Raw genomic sequence first — 14,888 nt, forward strand, 5'->3', positions numbered from 1 at the left:
TGCCACCTCTTAGAGAAGTCTAATTGAACTATTTTTTATATGAAATATTAACGATGGATGTGAAATGAAAGAGTTTCAAGAAATACTTAGTTTGAAAATTTAGAACATTTTTGATGTGTTTGAGGGTTGCCCCAGTTTAAAGGGCTTAACTAAAACTATTTAATAATTTAAATGAATTACTAACCGATGGTTTATTTATATTTAGGAGGGTTGCCACGTGTTTAAATAAATTTCCACTTAATTCATCAGTTACTTCAAATATTTATAACAATGTCAGACGAAAAATATTTAAGGATATTTTGGTTGGAAAATAATTTTTAAGAGGGTTGCCGCCTCGTTTGAAAGTGGCATTTCGTTTAAGTATACATAAGTGACATGAAATTTTAAAATATGGTTATCAAAAGGAGTGTTAAGAAATCTTTAAGCTGAACATTTGGTTTTTTTTTTGTTGGAAAAATTAAGCTCAAATTATTTAATAAGTTAAATAGATTGTCAAAAATCAAAATGGGTTTGAAAATAATTTATTTCTAAACTGTATTTAGGAGAGTTGCCATGTGCTTAAAAAAATTAAATTCAACTTAATTCATCAGTTAATTGAAATATGTATAACAATGCCAGGCGAAAGATTTTAGTTTGAGAATACTTTTAAAGTGGCTGCCACCTGTTTGAAAAGTCGAATTTGTTTTACTTATACGAAAGATACATAAATGAAATATCGAAATATTAGTGTCAAACGAAAGAGTTTTAAGAAAACTATAGGCTGATAATATTTTTAATTAGAGTTGCCATCTATTTTTTTTTTTTAAGGTCATCACATCTGCACCGTTATTTCGAATTTCCGAAATGAGAAGTCAAATTAATGAACTGGGACTCTACATAGATGTGCACAGGTTTTATTTTTTGAAGTTTGAAATTTGATGAAATGAAAACCGACACCATGCGAGACCTCTCATCACTGAGAAATGGTTTAGATTAATTATTAGGAATATTTTTAGAGGTTTTTGAATAGGGTTTCACCTGTTTAAAAAATTTAATCAAATGTTGGCGTTTTGACGCCACGTAGGTTCACTAGTATTATTATTATTAGTCGGGACTTCTAGCTTTCATCTAAGCTTAAATCAAATGTTCTATCAATTTATTTTTCTTTTCTAGAGCTTCTCAAATATTGCAAACAACGCCTTTTTTTTACACTTCGACCCCGTTTTTCTCAAAATATTGAGCTGATGGAAATTTTATACATACGGATTCGTAATCAGCACAAAACAGTTCATCAAAAACAGCTTTAACATTTGCTGTACCAAAATCAGTGTTGCCTTGTGTTATCGTTTACAGAGCTGCCTATACGTTTGATCAGAAGAGATAATTCCAATGGTTATGGTGATAGCTATGGTATCGCACCACTAATAGGGCCTCTAGGATGTTTTACGCTCTTATTATAAATCTAAAAAGTATAAAGTATTGAATAGATCGGAATCGATCAGTTCTTAAAAGTGTCGATTGAGCACATCAATACACTCGACACTAATCTATTGCCTAACAATTTAATTATTTCATATATTTGCGCGGTTACTTTCACGGTCCCAAAATGGGCCTTTTCTAGTCGCAAAATAACCCAGACTAATCCCGAAATATTCCTGAAACAGTCTTAAATTTGCTTCGAAAGAGCTACATTAAAATGATCCTCAAATAGTCGTGAAATATGGTCCTGAAAAGGTCCTAAACTAACCGGAAATGTTTCTGAATTAGCCCTGAACTTATCCAGAAATGTTCATTTGTACACGAAAGAAGCATTTACAGATTTTCCGTTACCGAGAGCTAAGGTATTTACAGATCAAAAATCCGATGCCATACGTTGAATGCCTTTTTTTTAATCTGCAAAACAATGTTTGTACGCGATTTTAGTGATTAAATTGGAATTCTTTGTATGAAGAAAGGCATGACTACTGTTTTGATCTGATTTGTGTATTTGTATTGCGAAAATAACTTCGTAACAAATAGTAAACAGCCTCATTGGAGAAATCATTCAAGTAATTTTAATTTTACACACAGCCGCACATACGAACGCAAACGTGGTTTTGCAAGCAAAAACAAACAATTTGGTTGCCAAAAATCAGTTGACCACATATGTACTATCTATTTATGTACATTCGAACAAAACTACAAAATTTAAATGTTACCTACCTAACTACATACACACATATGTACATATGTACGAGTATGTGAATCCTCCAGTAACCAATTTTTTGGTTATTCCACATACATATGTAAGGTCAAAATGATGGCGATGATTAAAATGTCAGAAAATGAATTGAAATTGAAAAACATAAACATATGCTCTCTTCTGCATGCAATAACACACCACCACCACACCGGATGGTGCAACACAACACGAACGCTTGCCACATCGCATAAATTATTTATACCCTAAAACTGTCGAAATGATAATGGTTTTAAAATTTTGTTTACACAGTATAATTTATGTCGATGTTAATGTGATCATTTCAGCAAGAGGAGCGCAGCAAGAATCGAGAAAAGCAGAAAAATTTGCAAAAATTTATTACGAAAACACAATCGAATTGAACTGAAAGACATTTATTGAATTTGCTGTTTTCGAAAATGCCGCTGACATTTGCGCGGTGACAGTTCGATAGCATATGTAAAAACATACATGCATAAGTGTTAAAAATTATGTACGTACATATGTTTTCGACACACATCTATCAACAAGTATTGAATCAAACAATAATACAAAAATTAATAAAGACAAAAATAATAAAATCTTCAAACAATGGTGAAAATGCTTGACTTGGATCGGCACGCTAACTGTCCCTTGTGGGAGGCATTAGCGTCAGAGTCTATACCATGGACGGGTATGCGTTACGCTTGTCTAAATGTCCTGCATGCATATTGTAAAGTATTCGATAAGAAGGAAATCTATGATCTCATTGTAAGGTAAGAAAATGCGAAAGGAAATTATTTTATTTATTACTATTTTACTTACTTTCTGTTTATTTTATTATACAGAACACCAGTAATTAAAAAAAAAATGTTCTTATGTTTTTTGGCAGTTAGAGCTCGATATGTAGTATATTTATTATAAAATCTTTGTAGTTTACTATATAAAGTATCTGTAAAATATTCGTATGTACTTATGCCGCATAGTGTACGATTTGAGTTTGTCGATGAACAAAATTGTAAATCTCTTGATAGAAATAATATAAAAATATGGAAAAACATGGATGCCAAAGCTGACATAATGGCCCACAAAAGAGATATAGTGCCATTATATAATCATTATAAAACGCCAAAAAAATTTGGTTGAGAAAAACTTGGAAAAAAAATTAATTACTTAGTTTACTCGCTAGCTCCAACAAAAAATATTGGTTTTCGATCGGAGAATTCAAATTTTTTGTCAAAAGTTGATTAAGAAATGTTTTAGATGCTCATTTTTAAATTGCAAAGTAGCATCTAAATTTTCAACTTTTTTTGAGTGTGCAGCTTTATAACCCATTCAATATTTTAACGCATTTCCTTCCATACAAAGTATGTATATTCGACAATTTTTTTGTTTGAAAAAAATGCGTCACGGTGAGAAAAAAAATACCAAAAATCAATGCGATTATTAAGCAAGTTAAAATTTTACTCTTTATTTTACTAGAATTTAGTGGTCTATGAAAAAAGATGCTTGTCGCAAGGTGTACTAAGCTCAGGGCCCCAACCAGTTATAAGCTTTATAATAAAAGTCTCGACAACATGTTTTTATGTTTGATTAAAATTGTAGTTTTATTATTTTAGACAGCTGTTAACAATTAAACACAGACAAATATTTTTTTTGTCAAAAATATAAGGCGTGACATTGGTCTTAACTTCTAGAATTCAAAAATATATGATTAATTTACCTTGTACCTGCAAATGCAAGTATAAAACATGGTTCACATGATTTGTACATTTGTACAGAAATGTACATTTCCACATTTACAGAGAGCTGTTGTTTGGAAAGTTGTTATTGAGCTGAATTCGTTCGCGACAAAAATTTCTAGACAACACCACTCTGTGGCTGCCAAATGTGCAAATGTACGAATCGTGATGCCTGCTTTAGTCTGACAAACTCAATACACTCCCATATGACTAGTGTTTGGGACCACTGGATATGAATTTAACCAATCGAGCTATTATTATTTTATTTTCAACTGCAACGTATTTTCTGAAATGCCAAGAGCCAATCTGCACGTATTTGTTCATTGGATATTACGTTCTTTTTGTACTGTCAAACGAATACAACTAGCAGCGTATACAGTTATTCAGGTTTTAGTTTAATTTATTCCTGCCTCAATATGCTGTATTTATATTGGTAGAAGGCATCCAGCGCCTCAGACGCAAACGCATCAGTCATAATCCCGAGCTAGTTGCTTACTAGAAGCCAGATGACCACCCACGTGCCTCCACTTCTTATGAGAAGCTGTTTTTCATGGCAGAATAAATACACTCGGAGGTTTGCCATTTCCTGCCGAGGGGCGAACGCTATTAAAAAAAATTTGTATGTTTATTTTGTGATGTTGGTCGGCAACTGGGCTCGGAACTTTATTTACTGGCCACAAAGTCCGGCTGGTGAAATTTTTTAAAATTCATTCCAAAAAAGTAAATTCTTTTTTTCTTTTATTTTACAAAATTTCGTTAAAGACAAAAGTTCGGCGTATGAGCGCTATAAAACAAACAATTACAACTTAATCTTTATATTAATACGCTAACATAAATTTTTTCGCCGTCCATTTGGCGATTCTACCGAACCGATTTTGTAATAAAGAAAATGTGCAGATGAAGAATGAAATGATGAAGGCAAAATTGAAGATAACGACGAAAGTTCAAACAGTGAGGATACATAATACATATATTATACGTATATAAGAAGTAGGGAAACTGAAAGGGTAAGAAAATTCATTGAAATTTTTCGATAAGAATCGAAATATGTATGTACATCCAGTCATCAGAAATTTAGTTATCGAAAGTTATCAAGTTTCTGATTAGCGAAGTTTATAGTTATTGAAATATATCGGATCATACATTTGTATTAAGTTATCGGAATGTATCGAGTTATTAAAATTGATCAATGTTTATTGAGTTATCGAAATTTATCGAGACGCAAACACTTAGTAGTCGAAATTTACCGATAATTATCGAGTCCCAAAAATTTATCGGATTATCGAAATTCATCAAGATAATGAAATTTTTTTTATGACTNGGATTATGGAGTTACCGAATTTTATCGAGTGGTGATGTATTGAGCTATTTCAAATTATCGCGTTATCGATATATATTGTTTCATACAAATTTTTTAGTAGTTATCGAAAAATGTCTGTATACAGGCTTGCGAATATTAATCCATCGCATTCATTTGTCCTATTTTGGCACTCTTCTGCCATTTTCCTTCCAGCGTCCACAGTTTCCAATCATTCCCGCTTTTTGTATGACCTGTATTTTCTCACGGACAATTGTATGCTACTGCCAGTAGACTTCGTATATTTGACAGGCTGCAGTTCTAAATTTCATATACTTCAGACCAAAGTCATTTGCTTGACGACAGAGACATTTTTGCCCTGTTAAACTTTAACGCTTTTAAAATATTTATTATATTACTCACGTCTGAGTTTCAAAGCAGGAGATTTCCTTTTGTGTAAATGTGTGCCTTGTCACTTAATCGACGTGCTATGTTTGAAAGCATCCCCAGGGCTCTAAAAAACACCTATAAAAAACGGTCGATTTCGGCAGTAACTAGTACTCCTTTTAGCATAATTATTTTGGCTTTTTATTAAATATAGTCTGAACTATTGTATTTCCATATACACTCTATTACTACCATGAATCCTCCCACTTACTAATCTATCATAATTTCCCATAGTCTCTTCAACTTGCGATATACACATACATACATGGGTAAACTGGATGATTTTCCTTCGCCAAACTAATGACTTTGTAAATAGTGGGTTGCCGTGGTTTTGCTTTTGCATTATTTTTTTTTTTAATGGATTCATGGTATCAGCGTATGCATCTCCTTTCTGTGTGTTTCCAAGCAACCAATGCTGTTAGCCATAAAAATGCGATTATTCAAGAAAAAATTGCTAAATGAAAACTTTATGCACCGCAATATCTATTGTCTTTCAACTTGAACCCGCCAAGTTGCAAAATGAAGAAAGAAGTAAAAAAAAAATAACAAAAAATTTAAATTGCTCGCTCCTCAAGCGCATCGTTCTGCAGGAACACTAAAACGGTTATGCATGTATCCATCCTGAGGTTAACGAGTTTGAAAATTGATATTGTTTGACTATTTTTCTTTGCGCATATTAAATTTCATTCAACCTAGGAAAAAATTTGCTTTTTTACATTTCTAGCATTGGAAATTAATGCTGAACTGTCCTAGAAGTTAAATTGTTATTTAATTTAAGGAATTTTACATTCCAAGTTATTCCCAGCGTACATTGTGGTGTTAGAAAATGCTGATTTCAAATAAAATTAGCCGGTCATGTATTGTGATTCGCCAATGAGCAATTAGGTTAAGCTAAAAATATTTCCCATAACTTTGAGACGCATCTACACTCTTATGTTGCTATGGTCCTTTAGCGGGTATTTCGCATCCCTGTCCGGGTGGAAAACCCTCTAGTGGGCATAAATTGCATGTAATCTGGGGCCTCGGTAGATGCCAAAGCCATCGCCATGTATAGCACATCTGCTATTAGGATCATGAAAAGGCACACAAAAAGACCGCAAAGATCTATTAATAAAAGCGCAGGCTACCTTAGAAGGTTCTACATTTCACAAACGGAGCGTAAACCAAGACAAGTATGAATGGTAGACTGTGTAAATCCTCGCTTCAGAGGTCAAAATAAGCTCAAAAGAATATTCCCTTTGTCCTCTGTTAGGTGCTCAAGAGAAGTGGAGGAGAATAAAATGCACGAGGCTTGGACATTTGTGGAGTAATCCATTGCTCACAAATGAGATCTATGTGATGAGGCAATTTTTATTGAATAACTACATTCGTTCATATTTAAATTTATTTTCAAATTTTGCCTTCAATTGTGTTGGTGCTGTTAAGTTACCAAAGAGAGTTGAAAAAATTCCCACAAGGTTCGCTGTTGTCGCCTAACAGCATACAAATTGAGCTTTTTCACTGAAAAGCATACAGCGCTGTTAAAGCACTGTTAGCATTACAGTTTGCATTACCCACAAAGCTGACCGCGATACTTCAATGAATGTTAATTTAAGCATTTTAAATAAAATTTGCTTTTTATTTATATTTAAATTAATTTATAAAAAAAAACTGTGATTTAATTAATTTGTATCGTTATTATTTTTATCTGAAAATTTCTCATAAATTTTTTCCTTATTATTTCTTTCAGAAAAACTTGCCAATCCTGCAAATGCCCCCGTGAAGCGCACGCAATTTACCAACAGCAAACCACAACGGTGCATGAGCGATTGGGCTTCAAGGTCGTCTCACCAGCGGAATCGGGTGTCGAACCGCGCGATCTCGGCTACACTTGGGTGCCGCCTGGCATACGTGCCTCATCGCGCATCAATCGCTACTTCGAACAGTTGCCAGTGGACAAAGTGCCGAAAATTGGTACGGAGGGGGCGCGCTATCGCGAACAACAAATCGCCTATCAGCTGCCTAAGCAGGATTTGTCGCTGCAACACTGCAAGCACTTGGAAGAGCAACATGAAGCGTCATTCGAGGATTTCGTGACGGCGCGTAATGAAATTGCATTGGATATAGGTGAGTGGAAAATGCATTCTGGATGTGAGAAAAAAAAAAAAGATTGAATAAAATTTAATTCACTGAAAGGTTACATTAAGGATGCGCCCTACGATGAGCATTGCGCGCACTGTGAGGGTGAGATCAATACCGGTGAAATGGTGGTGGCCGCGCCAAAGTTTATCGAGAGCGTTATGTGNTCACTACTTAGTATCCTTTTTAATCATCCTTTGACTACACAGGCCGCCGCAGGTAATTCAATATTTGGTCGTTTATGCCAACCAACTGTCAACTCATTATTATCAAAACTTAAAGTCACCTTTGACCGGTCGGTTAGCGCCTACAACAACATTGCTGAAGTTGGCACTCTTGTTGTTGCAGCAAAGGCGGTTAGTCGGCAGTATGTTGCGGTACTCTTTCGCAGTTCTCACGCAGTGCTATTTATTTTCTAACTTCAAAGGAAAAATTATTCAGCAAATTTTTGTGAAAGGTAAAATGTATTGCTTTTGGTCTAAAATTTTTGTATGAAATTCGAATTTGTTACGCATTCTTGTTTAAGCTCACGCCCAGTTAGGATGCTGTATTTTTTAATGTAAATAATTTTATTGAAAAGTGCAAGAGCAAAAAAAGTCATAACAGCTTTATGAAATATCGAGAAGTTAACTGATTTTTTACTTTAATTGGACAAATTCGTTCATAACGTGTGTTCTAAATAAATGATTAATACATTGCCTCTTGGTTTGAATGGAGCACAAAAAATCGATAGCGATAAAAACTACTCAGTATTGATAACTTCCAACTCAAATAATAAATAAAAATCTATTAGTCTGTGAGTTATTTCTATTAATTATACATAAATGTTGCAGTGAAAGTGAAATAAAATAATTCTTCCATATAAAAAAAAAAAATCGCTCATACCTTGTATGAAGAAAAATCCTAGAGCCGTCAGCAAAAAAATTATTAAAAATCAACGCGATTTGTTGGAAAGTTGTACATTGTACTAAAATTGAATGGGCTATAAAACTGTATATCAGAAAATCTGAGTAAAAGGTTTAAAATTTTGATGAAAACTCGTTAAATTTTGCTTAGTTTTGTATACAGTTTGAAACTTTGATTTATATGTTTTTGTATGAACCATATTTTTGTACAGAATTAACAAAAAAATTATAGCTTGCAAAACATTGTGAATATTTAAAAGAAGGGTGTACATGCAACGAAAATATTGTGCCCGAGCTCATTAAGTTTGACTGTTATCAGTTGTGTGTGAAGAACAAGATTTCCTTTTATTTACCATTTTAGAGGCTTGCGCAGCTTTGTGATCGAAATAGCGTTAAGCTAAGTGTACACGGTACAGAAATCTCGCTAGTGTTTTACTGAAATAAAAATTTCCTCTCAATTAAGTTTACACGGTAGTGCAGACGGTAGGCAATTGTTACCTCTCGCCTGGAGTTAGTTTTCTAGCTTGAATTGTTGTCAACGCCTGTTGTACATATCGTTACCTTAATTCACAAATGACCAAACCAACAATTTTTTTTATTTTACAGGAGAAGCAAAAAACGTTACAAAAATAGTATCACAAGCAGGGTAGGGCTTTTAAAAAAGTGGCAACTCAGTTAGGGTTGTTTTTGGTACTAGCACATCAAAATTTGTATTGAAGGTATACTTTAATACCTCCTACCAACCTACTTGTGAAAAACTCAGTTTCGAAAAAATTTTGGTTGGGGCCTTTGTGAATTAAGCTGCGATATGTACATGTATCAGAGCTATGATGTAGAAAATGAAGGTGGTGCCATCCGCAAACCGCTAACTCTTCTTTGATTTGTGCAGCATTCACGTATTCGCTAACGTCATAAAATACTTTTTCGCACTAGAGATGATAATTAAAATTTCAAATTATAGATACTTATTTGCCGAAAAAAATTCCCTAAAATACATAAATTTATCTAGAAATTAAATTTGTATTTTTATGTGTATAAATTTTTGATAGGGGCGGCAACCTCTCTCTTCGGTACCACGTCTACTTTTGGACTCACATCAGACAATCATTGCAATTAAAAATTTCCTTGAAAGGAATTTCTCCGAGCAGTTCCGGCCAAAACTATATAGGTATTATCCAAGTTAGAAAAAGGGCATATTAGCTCAAGCAGCGAGGCTTTTAGAAAAGCGGTTAAAATGCCTGTGAAAACAAGAGAAAACTTCCCGATAAGTTATTTGACTATGTTCTAAAATGGAGTGCTTGTACCGAATATAAGATTTAATGTCGTAGCCATTTCAAAATTTAACACACTGTGATGAAATTCATTGTCACGATTTTACCTTACGTCTCCGTAGAGCCAAAAGTCTATTTGGTTAGCCAAATAGAGCGTAGAGTTGTATTAGAGTTCTCGATCTAGTTGCGATGTAGTGTGTGTACGGCGAAAAAGTCTCGCTAAATAACTCTCGCGTAGACTGTGTAGGTAAGGTGGCTTCGTAGAGCTCTATTGAGTGTTTACACGTCTCTATTGAGAACTAACCTTAGCTTTACAAGGAGGTTTTCCTAGCCTTACCCTGGAAAGTGTTAATGTTATTCTCGCTGAATGAATAAAAACTGAAGCTATAAACTGAGATCAATCTTTAATATACGCATGTGATAATGGCCGAAAACAGAGTTAGATTCCAGATACTGAACGGAGAGATAACGCTCGGTCTCTTGACTCACTATACGTCTATTCTGGGCAGTTTGTCTTCGGTATACATTTAACCTGAATTTGTGCACAGCTTTGAAGTTGAAGCTCTTTGTTTGATTATCATTATTGTAAAGTTGTTGCTTTCTGGACTTTTGAAATTGTCTTACCTGAGTGATTTATTTGTAAACTAGCACAAAACTGATAATGCCTGTAATTTCATTGCGTTCTAAAAGTTCAATTGGTACTGCTAAATAACTCTAATTAAATATAATTTTGGTAATACCAGAACCAGTCAACCTAGTCAAGGTTTTGCATGTTCAGCACCAGAAATGGTCAGTTCTCTGTTCTAAAGTCTGTTTTGGTGCTGACCAAAACGTATCTAAACTTGGAAAAATTAGCTTATGCACCCATCCTTTCTAAGGATTGTAGGACAAAATAAGGGACTTCCACATCACCTTTTTAGACCTTGCATTTCTAGTTTTACCGACCACTGCAAGGTAATGAAACACTTGCCAAACTTGGTATTTGTTTGCTCTGATCAATGCATGTGGCTTGGCGGCAAGGACAGAAAACACCAAAGCACATTATGTGCCACTGTGAAGCCGTTACAATGCCCAAGCTTCTTCGCATCCTAGGAATACCGTAGGCCATCCAGAAATGCCAGCTCATCTACAATGTTGGAATTACGGTATATTAAAAAAATTTGCAAAAGTAAAGTACTTAAACAGCTTTTGAAATTTAAATGAAATGATTCGCTTTGAAAAGTATGAAGGAAAACGAAATTCTTCTATCCAATGTTTATAAGTAAAATACTTAAAATTAAATAAACAGAGAAGGCGTCGTTTCAAAACAAGACATACGTACAAATATATATATATTATAACTTTTACAGGAAATAATCGCTTTAGAAAACTGCAAGCAGCGCTGTTCGGCATGAATTATCTCTCTGAATAAATACTGTTTATTTATAGCCTGCTTTCTTTTCCACCTCCTAAGTATTATCGCACATAACTCACATTTTCACATTCTTTGCCAGCATGTAAATGAAATAGCAGCAACTTTTCTGTCAGCGCATTGAACACCTCAGGCATTGATTGGCAGTTTTTTCAAGTTCAACTGAAATGTGTTTCTTCGTGATCGTGAAGGATCATGAAAATTTCCAGAAGTTTGTTTTTTTTTTAAGACACGAATTTTAGAACTTTGAAAAAAAATACTGCAAATTCTAAATTAAAAACTAGTTTAGATTAAATAAAAACTGTTTAACATAACTTTATTTATTTGTTTTTGTTATTTTTTTGGCCTTTATAACATTTATTTATATTGAGCTCGAGGCCGTTTTAAATGAAAATTTTTATTGTGAAAAAGCAACAATAATTTGAAAAAAGGGTAGAAGTGATAGCTATTTCGGAAATCACCACATTTCCATCAGATTTCTTTCAGTAGGATTCGAACCGACGATCCCACTGACTCAGCCAGTTGTCTATGCACCGTGCTAAGTACGCCTTGTAAATTATCGTTTGCTTTTTTCCACTATTTTCATTTTTGTTATGCCAACACAATCAAGTGCAGCTATTCCGCTGCAATTCACTTGATCATATGGTTGTTGGTATTGTTGGTTTTTTGCTAATAATTCTATTTTTAGAAATTATTGTTGCTTTTCCATAATAAAAACTTTCATTTAAAGCGGCCTCGAGCTCAATATAAATTGTTGAATAACTTGATTTAGATTTTGCAAAAAAAAAGTTTTTTAAAGTTAAAAAATTCAGATCTTTAAAATCAAAAACACACCTTATTGAAATTTTTTTTTTTAATTTTAAAATACGAAAAAAAATGTTTTTGCTTTTAAATTTTTTTTATTTCAACATTCTGTAATTTTTTCATTTTTCGAATTTTATTTATACATTTTTTCTACATATCTCTAAATGCCACCGTTAATAAAGGACTCAAACAATTTTTATAACTATAATAGTTTTAAAGTTTTCCAGAAAAATAAGCTTGTAAAATACCGGAAATTATGAAATTTAGAACTTTGCATTACTTACAAAAACCTGTTTTTAATTTTTTTACACTTTTGCAAAACTTCGTTTTATGATAAATGAAAAGCTCTCTAACCAAAATTCATTCAATTAAAAAATGATGTATTTGACATGGATTGGCCCACATGCATTTCAAAAGTATCTCTGTTGTTCATAGAAAGATGCATCTTTATACATTTATTTTTTATTTATTTTTTTCCGACCTTAATCCTGTCAACAGCTAATTGCCAATGTATATAAAATAAATTTTCTCACCTGTTGACAATGATTAGCATTTTGCACAAAAGAGATATCTTGTAAATACAACAGATACGAAACAAATCGCCAATACGTCCGATTGTTTATAGGAATTCGTTTCACTTAAACGTTTATTCAAGCGAACGTTTAACACGAACAACAAGACAAACAGCAATAGCAACCAAGCGTACAATTTTACCAAATCGGAATTCACCACAGCACTTGTTGTTGCTACAGTACCAAAAATAAAACACTAATATTCGACCGAATGAGTCAACAACATGTTGCTGCCTGATTGCGCTGTTTTGCAAAGCAGAGACGAATAATATTTGAAAATCCATTCGCAACAACATTATCGTGCACTGACTATTGCAGTGAATACGTACTAAATATATGGCTTTCACGAGCGACAATTGTTCATGCATGCATGCATGCCCCATGCTCGTTCCCCCATCTCATACATATCTACATACTTGTATTCCGTCCCACACGCATATATGTAAATGCATGATATCATTTTTCAATATAACTGTAGTAAAACCATTCAAATTTTATTGCCCTTAAAGTTCAGCAAATTATCGCATCTGTGTGGGTGTATAGGAGTGCATTTACCGAGTGAAGTCAGCCGGTGAGTCCTACAACATTGTTGACCATGAAGTTTTTAATGGCGGATTGCTGCTTGCTGAAATAAGACAAATAACTGTATTACGTAGACATTTTAGGGTAAATGAGGTCATGCATAAATATGTATGCATTTGTATGTCTTGTACGTATTTACTTTTTAGGATACAAGTGTTTGCAGGTTTGAATTTGGGGAATTCTTAAATTTTCACACACACACACATTAGCACCTCCCATTCATCTAAATAAAATATGCGCTACATTGTTGTTTGCAATTTATCATTGAACTTGTTCGTTGTTTGTTCACACCCACTGAATGCCAGCTGGAAATATATACAATATTTCTTGGTTTATTTTCCTTTGTATACCCTTCATGAATATGAAAGGGTATTATAACTTTGGTGCGATATTTGTGAGAACCAGAAGAAGAAGAGATAGACCCATGAGAATGTATACTTAAATGAGCAGAAAGTCGTGCTGAGCCGATTTAGCCATGTCCGTGTGTCATCTGTTTGAACTACGGTAATTGACTCGGTTTTTCCAAAGCGGTTTCCTCCGGTTTTGTTGATATCTATAGGCGTTTTTTTTTGAAGCTTAGTTCTTCGAATATCGAATAAACCGCATATTCTTTATCGAACAAACCGATTTTTTTTTTTTTCAAAAAAATTTTGATCTCAATAAAAGTTTTTAGTTTCTCGAAGTTTTCAAGGCTTTTTCCAGTTTAGGGAAATCCCTAAGTAGTTTTAAAATTATATCCTAGGTTATTTGGGGAGGAGCAGTATATCATATTTGATACAAATAAATGAACGTTTGGCGTTTAAACGTTTTCTATGTATTTTGCCGAGCTTTTCCTCCAATTAGTGTTCTGATTGTTGATGTTGTGTCGGTCGGTTTGCCATTGTATGCTTAGGGGCGACCTCTATTAAACAAAACAAAACTTTGATGTTGCTGGGAACAGAAATTTAACTTCCCCAGTGGCTATAGGCACCTCTAAGCACTCGGCTACGGCGGCAAGAGCACTACTCAAAACCGAAAAATGTAAAAAAATGCAGTAAAGTACTAAAAAAAAGTTAAAAAGATACCAAACGTGAAATTTTCACGGATTTTTATTTTTTTTACTTTTGATCTAAAAAAATGTGTACTTATTTTTATGCTCTTTTCTAAATAAGAGCTATTTTCACTGTTAATACATACAATCACTGTATGAAAACTATTTTAAATAAAACCGGTTTTTTTCTTAATTTCAAAATCAGGAACCGAAGAACCGAACACCCTAGTTTGAACGCAATCTAGTCCCTCAGTTTTCGAGATATCCGACTCAAATTTGGTAAGCGGATGTATTTTTATGATGTACTAGTAGCCCGGGCAGACGTTGTCCTGCTACACACCGATACATAGGCAGATTACATGCATCGTAGATATTATGGGCAGGGACCGAAAATAATAGTTATTTTCAAAATTTCAATGCAAAAAGTCAATCGGAAAGAATTGGTCTTTTTAACATTTGTATATAGCAATGTGATGTGATTGATTTTTATTTTTTTGGTCAATTATAAAAGTTAAATCTGACTTTTATTGTTT

The 14,888-nt window shown here is 33.6% G+C and overlaps 1 protein-coding gene across 1 annotated transcript; it reads left to right on the forward strand.

The window, feature by feature from the left end:
• Positions 1 to 2,426: 2,426 nt before the first annotated feature.
• Positions 2,427 to 8,136, forward strand: LOC108374468 (prickle-like protein 3; the record flags this gene model as incomplete). Its single annotated transcript, XM_017630445.1, has 3 exons — positions 2,427 to 2,952; positions 7,392 to 7,768; positions 7,838 to 8,136. Coding segments are annotated over exons 1-3 (840 nt in total), but the record flags the coding sequence as incomplete, so codon positions are not given.
• Between the last annotated feature and the right edge of the window lie 6,752 nt (positions 8,137 to 14,888).

Source organism: Rhagoletis zephyria, unplaced genomic scaffold, assembly GCF_001687245.7.
Source record: "Rhagoletis zephyria isolate East Lansing unplaced genomic scaffold, Rhagoletis_zephyria_1.1 Rzeph_scaffold_07744, whole genome shotgun sequence".
NCBI classification, from domain to species: domain Eukaryota; kingdom Metazoa; phylum Arthropoda; class Insecta; order Diptera; family Tephritidae; genus Rhagoletis; species Rhagoletis zephyria.